The sequence below is a fragment of the Betta splendens genome, chromosome 14 (assembly GCF_900634795.4).
Source record: "Betta splendens chromosome 14, fBetSpl5.4, whole genome shotgun sequence".
In the NCBI taxonomy this organism is placed as follows: Eukaryota; Metazoa; Chordata; class Actinopteri; order Anabantiformes; family Osphronemidae; genus Betta; species Betta splendens.
This window is the reverse complement of record NC_040894.2, coordinates 3828505-3842096: the sequence shown is the minus strand read 5'-3', so window position 1 is coordinate 3842096 and position 13592 is coordinate 3828505. Positions and strand designations below refer to the sequence as shown.

General features: G+C 48.5%; 2 protein-coding genes across 6 annotated transcripts in view; one reads left to right on the top strand and one right to left on the bottom strand.

Moving 5' to 3' along the window:
• afap1l1b (actin filament associated protein 1-like 1b) overlaps positions 1-306 on the top strand; it is a 9621-nt gene extending 9315 nt beyond the window's left edge. For both annotated transcript variants that reach the window (XM_029173075.3, XM_041073630.2), the window contains exon 19: positions 1-306. This exon is cut by the window's left edge and continues 334 nt beyond it. The gene's annotated coding sequence lies outside the window, so the exon portion shown is untranslated.
• Positions 307-714: 408 nt separating this feature from the next.
• Positions 715-12871, bottom strand: LOC114869147 (fibroblast growth factor 13-like). Of its 4 annotated transcripts, none has more exons than XM_029173062.3 (5): positions 12757-12871; positions 5765-5875; positions 4423-4526; positions 3125-3323; positions 715-2145 (listed from the first exon to the last, which is right to left on the bottom strand). In XM_029173062.3, exons 1-5 carry the CDS (start codon positions 12803-12805, stop codon positions 2006-2008), a joined length of 603 nt encoding a protein of 200 aa, XP_029028895.1. In that variant the 5' UTR covers positions 12806-12871; the 3' UTR covers positions 715-2005. The 4 variants fall into 4 exon arrangements, with proteins under 4 accessions (XP_029028895.1, XP_055370572.1, XP_029028896.1 ...); XM_055514597.1 differs by lacking the exon at positions 12757-12871 and adding an exon at positions 9716-9761; XM_029173063.3 differs by lacking the exon at positions 12757-12871 and adding an exon at positions 6362-6957 and having other exon boundaries at positions 5765-5883.
• Between the last annotated feature and the right edge of the window lie 721 nt (positions 12872-13592).

Here is a 13592-nt window from a genome sequence, read left to right as displayed (position 1 = left end):
ATTCACATCCAAACCTTAAATGAGCAATATTAACGTGAGAAATATCCCACATCCTGTTGTGTTTAGACACAATATAATGGTAAAGACACTGATGTGAAATGAAACCAATAGTTGTTTATTATTGAAATGTGAAAGTGTAGGTTCTTACTATTTGTATTTCATATATGACGATTGCACTTTATGTTTTTTTGGAATTACACAAATTATCCTTTGCACCCCTCGTTTTATTAGAGTGTCTGCTCTTCTTCTCTCAGAGTCACATGTATTGGAGTAAATGATGCTTTATTAAGAAAACCTTTCTACTCAGCTGTTAAATTGTGTTTCTTTGCCTTCAATGGACGCGTTTCATTATCTCCATGCTCCTTTTGCTTGTTGCTACAGAACCACAGTAATAAGTTCACAGCGCTGAGGTGTCGGCGCCATCTAGTGGTTAAACTGAGATACGACACTTAGTGGGAGATTGTTGCTGTGTCACAGTTTCTCTTTGCTTCACATTAAAATCCAGCACACGTGGAAAATCAAATATCTTGGGGAGAATTTTCAGATTTCTAAAGACGAGCTGGAACCCTTCTTTCTGCTGAGGGGTCCCAGTGTTCAGATCACCATGGAAACGCCATCACCTTCTACATCCTTCCTATGCAGTAAATATGCACATATACTGAAAAGCGTATTATTTTAGTTGTAAACAATTGATCCAATAAGACAGAAAAGTCGTTTAACTTCTTTAGAAATAATTTATTTAGTGCATTTCTAGTCTGTCCACAGCAGGAACCAAAACATTAAATGAAGCTGTGCTCCCATTGGTTCACCAGAGTTCTGGTCCAACACCATTGGTCCACTCATGTTCTGGTGCAATACTATTGGTCCAGTTGTGGTCTAACACCCTCACATTAGTTCACTAGTGTTGTGGTATATGACTATTGGCTCACAAGTGCTCTTGCTTCATTAGGAACACGTAAGACCAGAAAAAAAGGACCTTCAGCATGCTGCTACTGAGCAGAGGTCCACAAGCTTCCATGCAACAACAAACAAACAAACAAACAAACAGCAAGGGACACAACAACAAACGGAAAGATAAACAACAGCATTGCTTGTAAGAAGTAGGCATGGAAGCATATACAGTAAACCTTATTTTAAACCTGCTAAAGCCCTCGGGAGGTTGGTCTGATATACAACAGATCTGAAAAAGATAAAACCCCCCAACTCAGCGACACGCGCACACACACACACACACACGCACGCACCGCACACACACACGCACGCACGCACGCACGCACGCACACACATGCACACACGCACACACACACATGCACGCACGCACACACACACACACACGCACACACACACACACACACACACACACACACACACACACACACACACACACACACACACCTACTGCAAGCACAGCGTGTTCTCTCTCCACCACTCACTCAAACACACACAGGCGCACCTGCATGCAGACAAATGAACAATCGTCGTAAGTGTACAAGGAATACTGTCGTCACGTTTAAAAATATGACTTAACCCCATGAGCTCTGTGTAAACATAGCGTACAGTAGAATAATTACAGTGGTCGCTCGCTCCGTGTCGCTCCGTGTCCCTCGTAGCAGGTAAGCCAGTGAATACTTGGACTCTTTGGTTCTCTGTAACAGTCTGTTTATCTCAGCGTGTGACTGACTGACTGACTGACTCTCGCCCTCCCTCCTTTCTACGTTTAATATAACAGGAAGAGGAGTCAAGAGAGGAGATTCACTGGTCCAGTCCCACCGCAGACCGGAGCAGAACCAGACGGGTTGATTGTCCTTGATTTATTTACATCACAGTCAGTCACAGTGGGCTCCGTTAAGTGGAAGAACACATTCCTGTGGCCCCTCCCCATCCGGACGTGTGGGCAACTGGCCTGAGATCTGTGGGTGTGTGTCTGTTTGTCAGCGTATGTCTATGTGCTTCGCTTGTAGTTGGTGCGGGGGGTGTGCGTGTGTGTTGGTGTTGGTGGGGGGGGCTAGGATAAGTCATTGTTGCTGGGCGACTTGCCTCCGCCGTTGAGCAGAGCCGAGGCGCTGCGGCTCTTGGTCGGCGTGCCGCTGCCGGAGCGCGAGAGTTCTGTGAGGTCATGAAGGGACGGCTCCCTGTACATGGCCACTGATCACACACACGCACACACACACACACACACACACACACACACACACACACACACACAGGGACAAGAGTCGTGCGTTTAGTCACTGATGCTGCTCTGATTTGGCTCATTTGTGATAATGGCCCATAATATTCTTTGCAGTGATTAATGAGAATAAAATAAACATAATGACAAACAAATCAAGGCTGCGTCAGTTATTTTTTTCATCAGAGGCCTTAAATGTGTCTTATCAGCTGCCTATTGATGCACACAGCACATTAACATTCATCTGAGCTTGTGTTTGTGTGTCTAATGCGCAGCCTCCCATTCGTTTTCACTCCTCTGGCTCCTGAGGGACGTTCCTCACTCTTAAGCTGCTAAATGCTGCTCTGTTCATCAGTCACTAAACTTTAAATGTCTGGACACAGGCTTTATCACACGAGGAGTTACATTTTAATATTGTTGTTTCACATGGTCTTTTTCTGGGTCTGATGAGCACCATCTTGTGCTTTGACCTTTCCTTCGGCCCGTTTGATTAATTAATTGCGGCCACCTGAGCTGCAGGACGTTTGAGCCCCAGCTGACAGCGCATTTGCCTCGTGGCTTAAAGGACCGCGCGCGGAACTAGACCTGGAAATCAGCCAGCAGCGAACAGAAAGTGACTGAGAGAGGAAGAGAACTGCAAATGCATTTGTTTTGGTCGGGAAAAAGCACGGGTGCCACATCTCTGGACTGTAAATCTCACAGATTTGAGGAACAGATGTTGAGGGACAGGTTTTTCGTTATGTTTCTATAAGGTTGTTTATGCACTGGCAGTTTTCTCCCCACAGGACGGTGGTTGGTGCTAACACACATTTAAGTTGGTCCCAGACATCAATAAAATACATAAAAGGACCTGCTCCTGCTCCACAGATCTATCACACCAGCGTTCTTCAGTCTAAACAGGTGAGAGGTTCCCCTTTGATGCAGAACCGTGCACCTACGGCAGCTGTAACTCACCTTTGAGTGGTTTCGGTATGAAGTGTGCAGCAGCTTTGTTTTTCTTGACGTGGTTCCCCTTCATGATGCCGCCCTCCTTGTTCAGACCCAGGTACCAGGCCCGGCCCGAGGCCTGCTGCCGGTACGCCATGGAGGAGTAGGTGACGTAGTAGTTCTCAAACACAGACTCCTTGAATTTGCACTCCGACGTGAACTGTTCCTGTGTAGCAGGAAATGAAACGACGTTGTGAAGATGAGATCAGTTTAAACGTGAGTCCGAACGGGTCGGAGGGCTGAGGGGCTGAGGGGAGGAGGGGGTGAGATTGCAACACAACTCTGCCAAAGTGTTCAGTCATTCCTTCATGTTGCCGTCAGAGCGCTCATCCATCAGCTCGACGGCTCTTTGATTCATTATCTCAGCCAGGCTGTAGAACAAACTGCACCAACTTAGGACAGCTGACATTTGCATTTTCTTATTCCTGCATCGCCATAGCAACCGGCTACTCCCTTGAATACCAACCAGCCCACTGAGAGAAGGATGGTGCCCAGGTTGCCGAGGGAAACGGAACGATACAGAGTGTGTTTCATGAGTTTATCATGTATGAATTTTAATTTGTGTGTGTGTGTGTGTGTGTGTGTGTGTGTGTGTGTGTGTGTGTGTGTGTGTGTGTGTGTGAGAAAGACATGGTCCAGTGGTTTATTAAGGACAGAAAATCACATGTGGGCAAGCTTGGATAATCTGTCCTGTGGTTTAATTCCACATTTAATATTAGGTGAAGATGAAACGGTGATATCTGAGTTTTGATTAAAGCCAACGCTTGCAGGACTGAAGGTGATGGAGCGGATATGGAGGCGGCCTACGTGTCTGCACAGGCGTAGCCGCGTGGCTGTTATTGCCCTAGGGCGTGGGGCATCATTTCCTCTTTGTTAGTTTTCATCCTTTCGGCCTCGCAGCCTCGTTTAGATTCCTGCAAGCGAACGGTATTTCTGTTGATGCTTTTCTGTTATTGCATCTGCACCTCCCACCATCGCTGCTGAAGCCTCAAAGCGAGGCACTTAATGCAATGCAATGCAATGCACTGCAGCCCGACTGCCTCATGCCCAGCTTAAAAAAAGAGCAGGATGTATCAAGACTTTGCCTTGTGTAAATAGACAAGAATAATCTTTCTATCAAAGGCCGACTGACGGCAGGAGGATCAATTCTGAAATGACACAGTATCATTAAAAAGATAAGGAAGGCTGAAACACAATAACACCGTGTGTGTGTGTGTGTGTGTGTGTGTGTGTGTGTGTGTGTGTGTGTGTGTGTGGTGACCTACAGAGGTGTAGAGAAATCCTTCGTTGTTCATGGCCAGGTACAGTTTGGTCTGGACGCCCTGGATGGCCACCACACGCAGCCCCACCGGGATCAGGTTGAACACGGCTGCATGTGCACAGACAGCAAACAAATGAACAGTCACGGAGGCAAAGCACAGAGGAAAAATCCTCATCAATATCAATTTGGCGTCTGGTGCCTTGACACCTCCACTTTGCCAAAGAGAAGCTATTTTACAAGGTCAGTGAAGCGCTACGGCTGTGGAATTACACTCCTGATTTAGCTCCCGCTGTTAAACATGGAATGAAAAGTAAAATGCAGGACGGCACGCGGCGAAGCGGCGAACGGCTGCTAAATACTGAAAATCAATTCTGATTTTGCATCTACCTATAAATTGACTAAATATTTATATTTAGCCAAGATGTGTGAAACAAAGCTCATCAAAAAGACATTTCCATTTTAAAATGGGTACAAATATAAACACAAGCTACTTCAAGTGGCACTATTGATTAAAAACACAAATTTTGTGGACAGAAATGTTTACATTCAAAATAAAAGAAAATAAAAATATTCACTAGTGATATTCAGTACAATGAGAGATTAATGGAGTCATTTAAGTCAGATATACATAAACGGCACTAACAGTATCAGCATCTACACTGAATTAACGTGAGACTTGCTTTGTGCGATAAAATAAATGCTTTTGTTTCTATAGTCACACATTCAACTACCATGTTGTTTGTGACTTTCTCAATGCAAAGCGCCGTCAGTGGAGCGCGGCCCTCGTTGAATCGCACTAATCAGCCGAGTTCCTGCCCAACGAGTGGTCGTGTGCAGATGTGGAGCCCGCGGATCGTGCATCCGAACCGCGCTCGCGCGTCAGCGTGATGCATGCGCCATGTAATGGTCTCATTAAGGAGCGCGCTGCCTCAGCCACGTCCGCCCCTTCGCACACAACAGTTGGTGGCCGGAGACGCCGCGGAGATGAATGTGCGATCCTGGCAACAGCTGCTGCGCGGGCAGGAGAGCGATGGCTGTCTGGAGCCCGACGGCAGAATTGAATTAGCCGTATCAATCACACACCCCGGTGTGGACGCGCGCGTGAGGAGAGACGGGGCTGCGCTGAGAGGGGATTTATTCACTGGTCGGATCGGCCTATTTTAGGCCGCAGTGAATAGCGTGACCTGTGAAAACGCTTCTCAAATGCCATCATTTCCCTGCTTTCTGTGGGTTTGGACTGAAGGTCAGGTAAACACATATTTCAGGTTTCCACCTGTTCCCTGGGTGCATTTTCTCATACTTTCTGACATTTTAAAGCCTCTATGAATAATTAAGAAAATACACACCGTAGGTGCTGTCTTCATCCTTGGTGCCGTCAATGGTGCCATCAGGCTGCATCTGGAGCTGGAAGCCCTGGCGACTGGAGAGTCTGGTCACTATGCCCTTTAACTGGGGCTCTGGGGGGAAGGAGGATTAAATGCATTAATTCTTAATTATTGTCACGTGATTGCACATCTCAAGTCCATTAAAACCAGTGTCAGAAGAGCCAATGCTGGTATATGACTATATATATGACTGGGCCTTCAGGGCTCAGTATTGATCCGTGACCCCTGTACACACCGGCACACACAGAAATCTATTGAGCACCTGACAGCAAGAACAGCTAAGGTTTAAATTATGACTCTGTTTTTCTGAGGTCTCCATCCGCTACAGCGGGCGCTGTTACGCTGCCACAACACTGGCTGTGGAACAATAAAGTTATTTACATGTGATGTGGTGTCATGCAGCGGAACGACTCCTCAGAGGAGACTGTCCAGATGGTGATGGATGATGGAGTGGTGGAGCGCCAGCCTCAGCGGGGAGAGGAAATGGGGTTTGTTGGTGGGATGATGGTGATGATGATGGTGAAGGTGGTGCAGCCCCCGCCCTCAGACCTGGCGGGCCGCCTTCTCTTCCGTTTCTTCCGCGATCCAAACAATTTCACGCGCGAGAACACGTTGAGCTTGCTCGGCTTGTCGTTTGCGCCCTTGCTGTTGCTCGGGCTGCTGCTGCCGCGGCACGCGTTCGCCTTCTCGCGCTCGCGCGCCTGCCGCTTCTGGCGGATCAGAGAGCTGGCGATAGCCGCGGCCCGGGACATGTTCCCGCGGTGGAGAGAGACGAGGCCGTGCGTCCCGGTTCGAGGGCAGGGTTCGGAGCTGAGGCGGAGGGGGTGCGCGGGGCTCGCGGCGGGGGTCTACAACCACCCACGGCTCAGTTCGCATCGCACGCCGGCAGCTGCACGCTCTCAAATGTCCGTGATTTCCAAAGGCGTCCCGAATCCTCCATCTGCGCGTCCCGGCGCGTCATGAGGGCGCAAAACAAACCGGGTTGAGTGCCAGTGCGCGTGCATTGACGACGCAGCCTCACCCCCGGGGGTCTGAGCGGCCAAAGCCGTCTGAATCCGCCCTAAGGTGATTCTTCTGTGTCCCCGGAGAGCGCACTGGAAGCAGAGGTTGCTGGGAGATCCAGTGCGGGTCCCGGAGGCGAGTCCGCGGGTGCTGGTGCGGTCCGACGCCGGGCTCGCTGTTCCCGATCACTGCAGCTGCCGCGTCCCCTCCGCCGCTGCTCTGCACGCGCCGCTCCGCTTCCCGACGCCGTCCGTGACAGAAATGCAGCAACCGGAGTGTTTGTCAATGAAACATCGCGGCGCTGGTTAGTGGGGAAGGGTCATAGATGCAAGCCGTTGCCCGTTCATTTTAAAACTGCTGCAGCCCTGCCCGCCCCCGGGTAGACGAGGGGGGTGGTGGTGTGTGTGGTTGTCGTGTGTGTGTGGGGGGGGGAGCGGGTTGTGTTGTATGTGTTTCTGCTAAGAGTGAGCCGGAGCCTTGGCATCTGTTTTAATCCTAACCACACGCTGGCCATTAATACATGTTCCCACCTAAATACTCATGTGTGATTAAAGAGAGAGAAAGAGTGCGGGAGGGGGATGCAGTTGAGGGGGGGGGGGGGGGGGGGGGGGGGGGGGGTGGGGTTAATACATGGATGGAGAGCAGTGAGGAGAATGAGAGGCGGAAACAGGAAGTGAGGTACAGGGAGACAGACAGCGTGAATGAATGAGAGGAGGCACGATAATGGGAAGTCTGCGGATGGGGAGGCAAAATTAGATATCAGGGGTGTGATGGGGCAGGGGGGTGGGAGACGGGAGAGGCCTTGTTAAAAAAAACAATCACACAATGTTGAAAAATGATGAAAGAAAAAAACAACAGGACCATCTGAAAAGAGTGATGGATGTTTAGAGCGTGCGTGAAGAGGCAGTGGCCTCCAGAGAATATTATGGAGAGACGGAAGGAAATAGAGGGAATAAGTGAAGCAAGAGCCCTGGAAAAGAGGTGATTTTGTGTGATGGAGCGAGAAAGTGGAGAAAGAGAGGAGAACGGGAGAAAGGAGGGGCTCGGATCTTATTTTTGGTGCAGAGGTTCCACCCACTGCTGAAAAGAGGAGGCGACTCAGAGACGGAGCACTTGGGCCGAGTCGAGCCGAGCCGTTTCCTGGATGCTCCCTTACGTTAGAGCCAGAGCAGGGACGCGCGTGCAGCGCTGCCGTTCGCTTTCGTGCACGTCGTCTGACCCACAGGCAGCTACAGGAAGACGGAGCTCACAGCTGTCAGCGCCAGATACAGCTGCGACAGCGCATGGCAACTGTAGCTCCGGAGAGAGAGAGGGGGGGGGGGGGGGGGCAGAGACGAGGGGGGTGAGAGAGAGAGAGAGAGAGAGAGAGAGAGACAGAGGAGAGAGAGCGAGAGAGGAGAGAGAGAGAGAGAGAGAGAGACAGAGAGAGAGAGAGACAGAGAGAGAGAGAGGGGGGGGGGGCAGGGGGGGGGCGAGACAGACAGAGAGAGAGAGAGAGAGAGACAGGGGGGGGGGGAGACAGAGAGAGCGAGCGAGAGCGAGAGAGAGAGAGGGAGGGGGGGAGAGAGAGAGAGAGACAGAGAGGGGGGGGGGAGCGAGACAGAATGAAAAAAAGAGCTAGAGAGAGGGAGAGAGAGAGAGGGAGAGAGAGAGGGAGAGAGGTGGACGAAGAGCAGACTCACAGCTCAGGTCGACCTGTGGCACCTGCAGCCGGACGCCAGGCGAAGAAAGGGCTGTCGGGCTAAAAAAATCGATGGCCGAGAGGATGTGGTGAGCAGTAAATTACATGACAGAAGAGGAGGCCCAGCGTGAGAAGAAGTCAGAGGGGGAGAAAGTGGCAGATTGTGGACACAAACAACTGTGGTGAAGATCTGGGCACTGAAACGGAGACTTTCTCCTTGACTGAAGGTTGGAGTCACAGCCTTAGGTAAGACCCAAACACAGCACCTTAGATGATCCTGTACGTTCCATCCCACAGAAAGTCAACACTTCAGGCAGTGGGACATTTCATAACTAATGTGTGATGTCATCTAAAACATAGAACCAGTGTAATAAAACGGCCGAGAGCCTGGTTTAGTCCTTCATCTCTTATTGATGAGGTCTCTGCTTGAAGCTCACACCACGTGTTCCCTCTAAAAGCCAAAGCCACACAAACCAGTTCCAGCGAAATGGAACGCAGCGACACGAGTCAGGTGGTAAACAGGACCAAGTCACTAACGCAGCCTCAGCCCTTCACATCGAATCACCACCACAACAAACAAGGCTTCAGTGTGTGTGATCGACACCAAAACCACGGCTTTACGAGAATTATCTGATGAGCGAAGTTGTGCAGCGCCCCCTGCAGACATTAAACAACACAGCACGAAAAGACAGGATTAAAAACCTCTCAGTTCATTAAAGTATATGTCAATTATCACTAGCATCAACATGCAGCGACTCGTAATAACTAAACAACTAAACAACCAGTGCACAACGGTGATGTCGGAATCTAAATGAAAGCACCATGAAACACACTCAGTCCAGCTTTAGCTCAGATTAAATAGTAAATTTTTCCCTGCCAGTCGAGCACACAGCGATGGAGCCTGCAACAAGTCAGACTTTTCTATTTGCAGTGCAAATGAAGTGAAGGTCTGGGAGTTTAGGTGTAAAGCTGTGCTCAGCAGAAGGGCGCGCCGGGCGGTGCTTTCAGCACCACGGAGAGCGCCTGGAGATCGCGCTAGACCCATGAAATGAACAAAGTGACGATGAAATAAAATGGGAAATAAAATGACCTGAGATTTTCTTTACTTCTAGTCTTCGAGCAGCAGTCTGTCCCTAAAGGCTCAGCCGAAAAATTCAATTCTTTGGAGAATTCAAGGAAATGACTGATTTGTTGGAACCACCCGAGCCATGGTTTGGACCCGGTCCTACCTGAGGTCGATCGGCGGAGAGGAAAAGTCATGCTGCGCCCTCGGAGCTCCGGAGCCGTGTGCTCATGACTGTTCGCGCTTCCTGTTGTGAGCTGCCCCACGAAAAGAGGAGGAATTTCCGAAGTTCAAACCAGAGAAGTCTCCACGGCATTGGATCCATTAAGGCCGCGCACATGGCGTTGACGGGAGATCATTACAGAACATTAGAGGCCATTAAGCCGTTGGAACCGGTCATTAATGATTCATCTCGAGGCCCCGCTGATCTGGCACAATAAGGGAGTGAGGGAGCCAACAGGCCCAAAACCAAGGACCTATCGAGCAAGCAGTGTTGTTTTTAGAGGGAAACAGAACAGAGACTCTGCACTGACCTCCTACTGAACTTCATACTTCTACTCAATGCTTTACCTTGAAAAGTATTTTAGCTCTGCACATGAAGAGTCCTCTCTTCAGCAATAAGCAGTATGGGGTTGTTTGCAATAAGGTCGAATACTGTAAGTGTCCACACAACCCTAAGTCATTCAAACCTCGGCACAACCAAGAAACCAAGGGGTCCATGAGTCTGCCTAAAATAAAAAAGCTACTAAAAATAAACACACTCATCCTGTAAATCCAAATGTTGATATAAACCCCAAAAAGCTTGATTTAAATCCCTCACAGGCTACAACTCTGTACTCTGCAGCAAAGTGGGCTGATTTCAGTGCACCATCACAGCACATTACAGTACCATCAATCAGAGTGCTGTCAGTCCCCATCACACAGGCGCTACGCATCAACCCATTATTCTGTAATATCAGCCCATTATATTGCTGTGCTGTTATAGTACTTCCTGTGGAGCAGCCTGTTTAAAACACACAAGCAGCCATATTAACGAGATGAGACAGAAAGTGGTAAATTGCAGTGTGTCTGCGTTGCTGCAGCGCAGGAGCGGCAGCAGCTATAAAAAGTTGTTCCAGGCCGAACAACACGCTCGCTCAGCAACTTTAAAAATACGGCTAAAGGGAAATTCATTCAAGTTAAGTGAGGAAAGTAAAGCAGCAAACGCGGTCATCCAGGAGAAGCCCCCGCTGCACATCTCAGACTCAGAGAACAGATGCCAGCAGGTGTGTAAAGGATTCTGGTCCAAAACCATCGGCAGGTTGGCATTTACCACATGCTCTGCACTTGCTTTGTCTTTAACGATTTCACTCCTCACTCCTCTGCCAGTGATTTACGTTACCGACCACTAGATGGCGCCACACTACCAGATATGACTGTTAGAACGTCGACTGTTTACACGCTCCACATCTTCCAAGTCACCACTTTAACTAGTGATTAGAGTAATATCAGCTGTTAACAGACAGCTGCACACACCTACAGCTGGCTCCACATCAGCCTCGAGTCAACGTAATGATACAGATATGATACAATGAAATCGGGTTTAAGTTACAGTTGAAAACTTTTTAAATCCTCCCAAACGAAACAACAGATGCGGAAAGTGCAGTCAAATACCACACGCTGAGCACATCACTGCTACCATCAGTGGAAAGTAAGGTGCAGCTCAGTAATAGAGGACTGTGTGACACGCGATGTAATGCACAACCAGGGTTAATTATGGTTCCTAATTATGCTGCAGCCACACACACAGACACACGCAAGCATGAATGTAATCATAATCCTCAGGTCGCTACAAGAACAAGGTGTTAATGAGTTCTCGCTCCTCCCAAACATAATCCTTGAGACCACCATTATTATAGAGCAGTGCAGGGAAAAGCTCAACCCCGCGCCTCCGTTTGCCTCCGAGAAAGAGGACAATGTTCAACAGAAAGTAAAAGACTCGTTTTAGGGGTTTTGCTTTCGTGTTTTTAAAATAATTAAAGTGTTGTCTTGAATGCTGCATCTTCGCGTGGTTTGTTATTGCTTCTGTCAGCTGGTAGAACAGAAGTTGAATTCATTACCATGAACAAACCGTTCTGGTCCTGCGGTGATTAGACGCTCTTATAAATGACTCTGTTCGCTTTATTGCTTGGTTTCATTGCCTCTTCTGTTTATTAGCGCTTCCTTTGTATCTCTAAAAAGAGCTGTGCGGGTAAAAGCTAATATAAATAGGGTTTATTTAGACAGTAGGGTTCAGCATGAACATTTGTTGCTATAGCAACCATGACCCGCTGACCAATCTTTTTACTGATTTGCAAACTGCTAATTGTATTTTAACCTGGTTCATCTGGACCGAAGGTCCACTGAAACAGTTATTGAACCAAGGGAAGAAGACGATCGCTGCTCTGTAACAGCAGTGAGGTCATTAATCACACATTTCCCCTAACAAAGTCTTTATTATGATGCTCAATGGGGTTTTCTCCAGAATAAGTTTATGGATCACTTAAATACGTCAAATTTAAACAATTATTGTTTAAAAAATACAAATATTATTTAGAATGAATTTACACAAACTCGCCAATAAATTCTTATCTTTAACACTGCTCAATGCGATACTTCTGAAAAACTCTCTACTGACAGAGCCCAGTTTTCATTGTGACCAGTAATTAGTCCAGTGGTTCTGGGCTCATTTCATTGCGGCTCTCAGCTTTTTATGAATGAGAGAGGTCTCCAGTACCAACGCACACGCACAGCTGGACGAGCACCTCAGCCTGCGGGCAACTCCCTTTCTGTCTCCATGGGCAATGATAGTTTCCCAGTTTCCATTGCGGTAAATCGCGCGTCGATTTTATTGCTGTGCGCGTGAATTTTGCGTGTGCGCGCTGTTGAAATGACACCAGAAACCCTTATGTGGGTGAATAATAATAGGTTGAGAAGATCGAGAAAATCTGGATGCTTTATCTCATAAATAATGTTCAGACCCGTGCAGGGAATACGAGGCTCCTCCTCCGTGTGTAACAAAGCTGCAATACCTGCACACAGTAAATACCACATAAACCGTCCGCTCCAGTCTGACTTCTTTACACGTGGACGCAGAGGAAAGTGAGCGGCTTCTCCAGACGTCGCCTCTTTCGTGTTTGTAATAAAGGAAAGCGCGTGGACGTCGTCGCCTGACGCGTGTTCGCTCACCTTTGGAGGCATGGTCTTTGTCGTCTTTGCCTTTCGCTTTCCCGCTCATGGAGCACCTGCTGCCGCTGCTGCCGACACCTAAACTTCAGTGGACTGATGCGGGATCAGGGCTTTATTGCAACACAACTCCTGCCAAAGTGTTCAGTCATTCTTCAGTTGCCGCAGAGCGCTCATCCATTCAGCTTAGGACGGCTCTTTGATTCATATACTCAGCAGGCTGTATGTAGAACAACTGCACCAACTTAGGACATCTGACCATTTTGCATTTTTTATTCCTCATTCGCCATAGCAACCGGCTCCTCCCCTTGATAACCAACCAGACCCATGAGAGAAGGTGGTGGCCCAGGTGGAGAGGGAACGGAACGAGATACAGAGTGTGTTTCATGAGTTTTACATGTTGAAATTTTTTAATGGGTTGTGTGTGGTGTGTTGTGTGGGTGTGTGTGTGTGTGTGTGTGTGTGTGGGTTGGTGGATGAGGAAAAGGACATGTCCAGTGGTTTATTAAGGACAGAAAATCACATGTGGCAAGCTTGGATAATCTGTCCTGGTGGTTTATCTCCCACATTTATCCACTATTAGGTGAGATGTAAACGGTGATATCTGAGTTTTGGATTAAAGCCAACGCTTGCACGGAACTGAAAGGTGATGTGAGGGTATATGGAGGCGGCCTACGTGTCGTGCAACAGGCGTAGCCGCGTGGCTGTATTGCCCTAGGGCTGTGGCCGGCATCATTCCTCTTTGTTAGTTTTCATCCTTTTCGGGCCTCGAGCCCTCGTTAGATTCCTGCCAAGCGAACGGTATTTCGTGTTGATAGCTTTAGGATCTGATATGAATT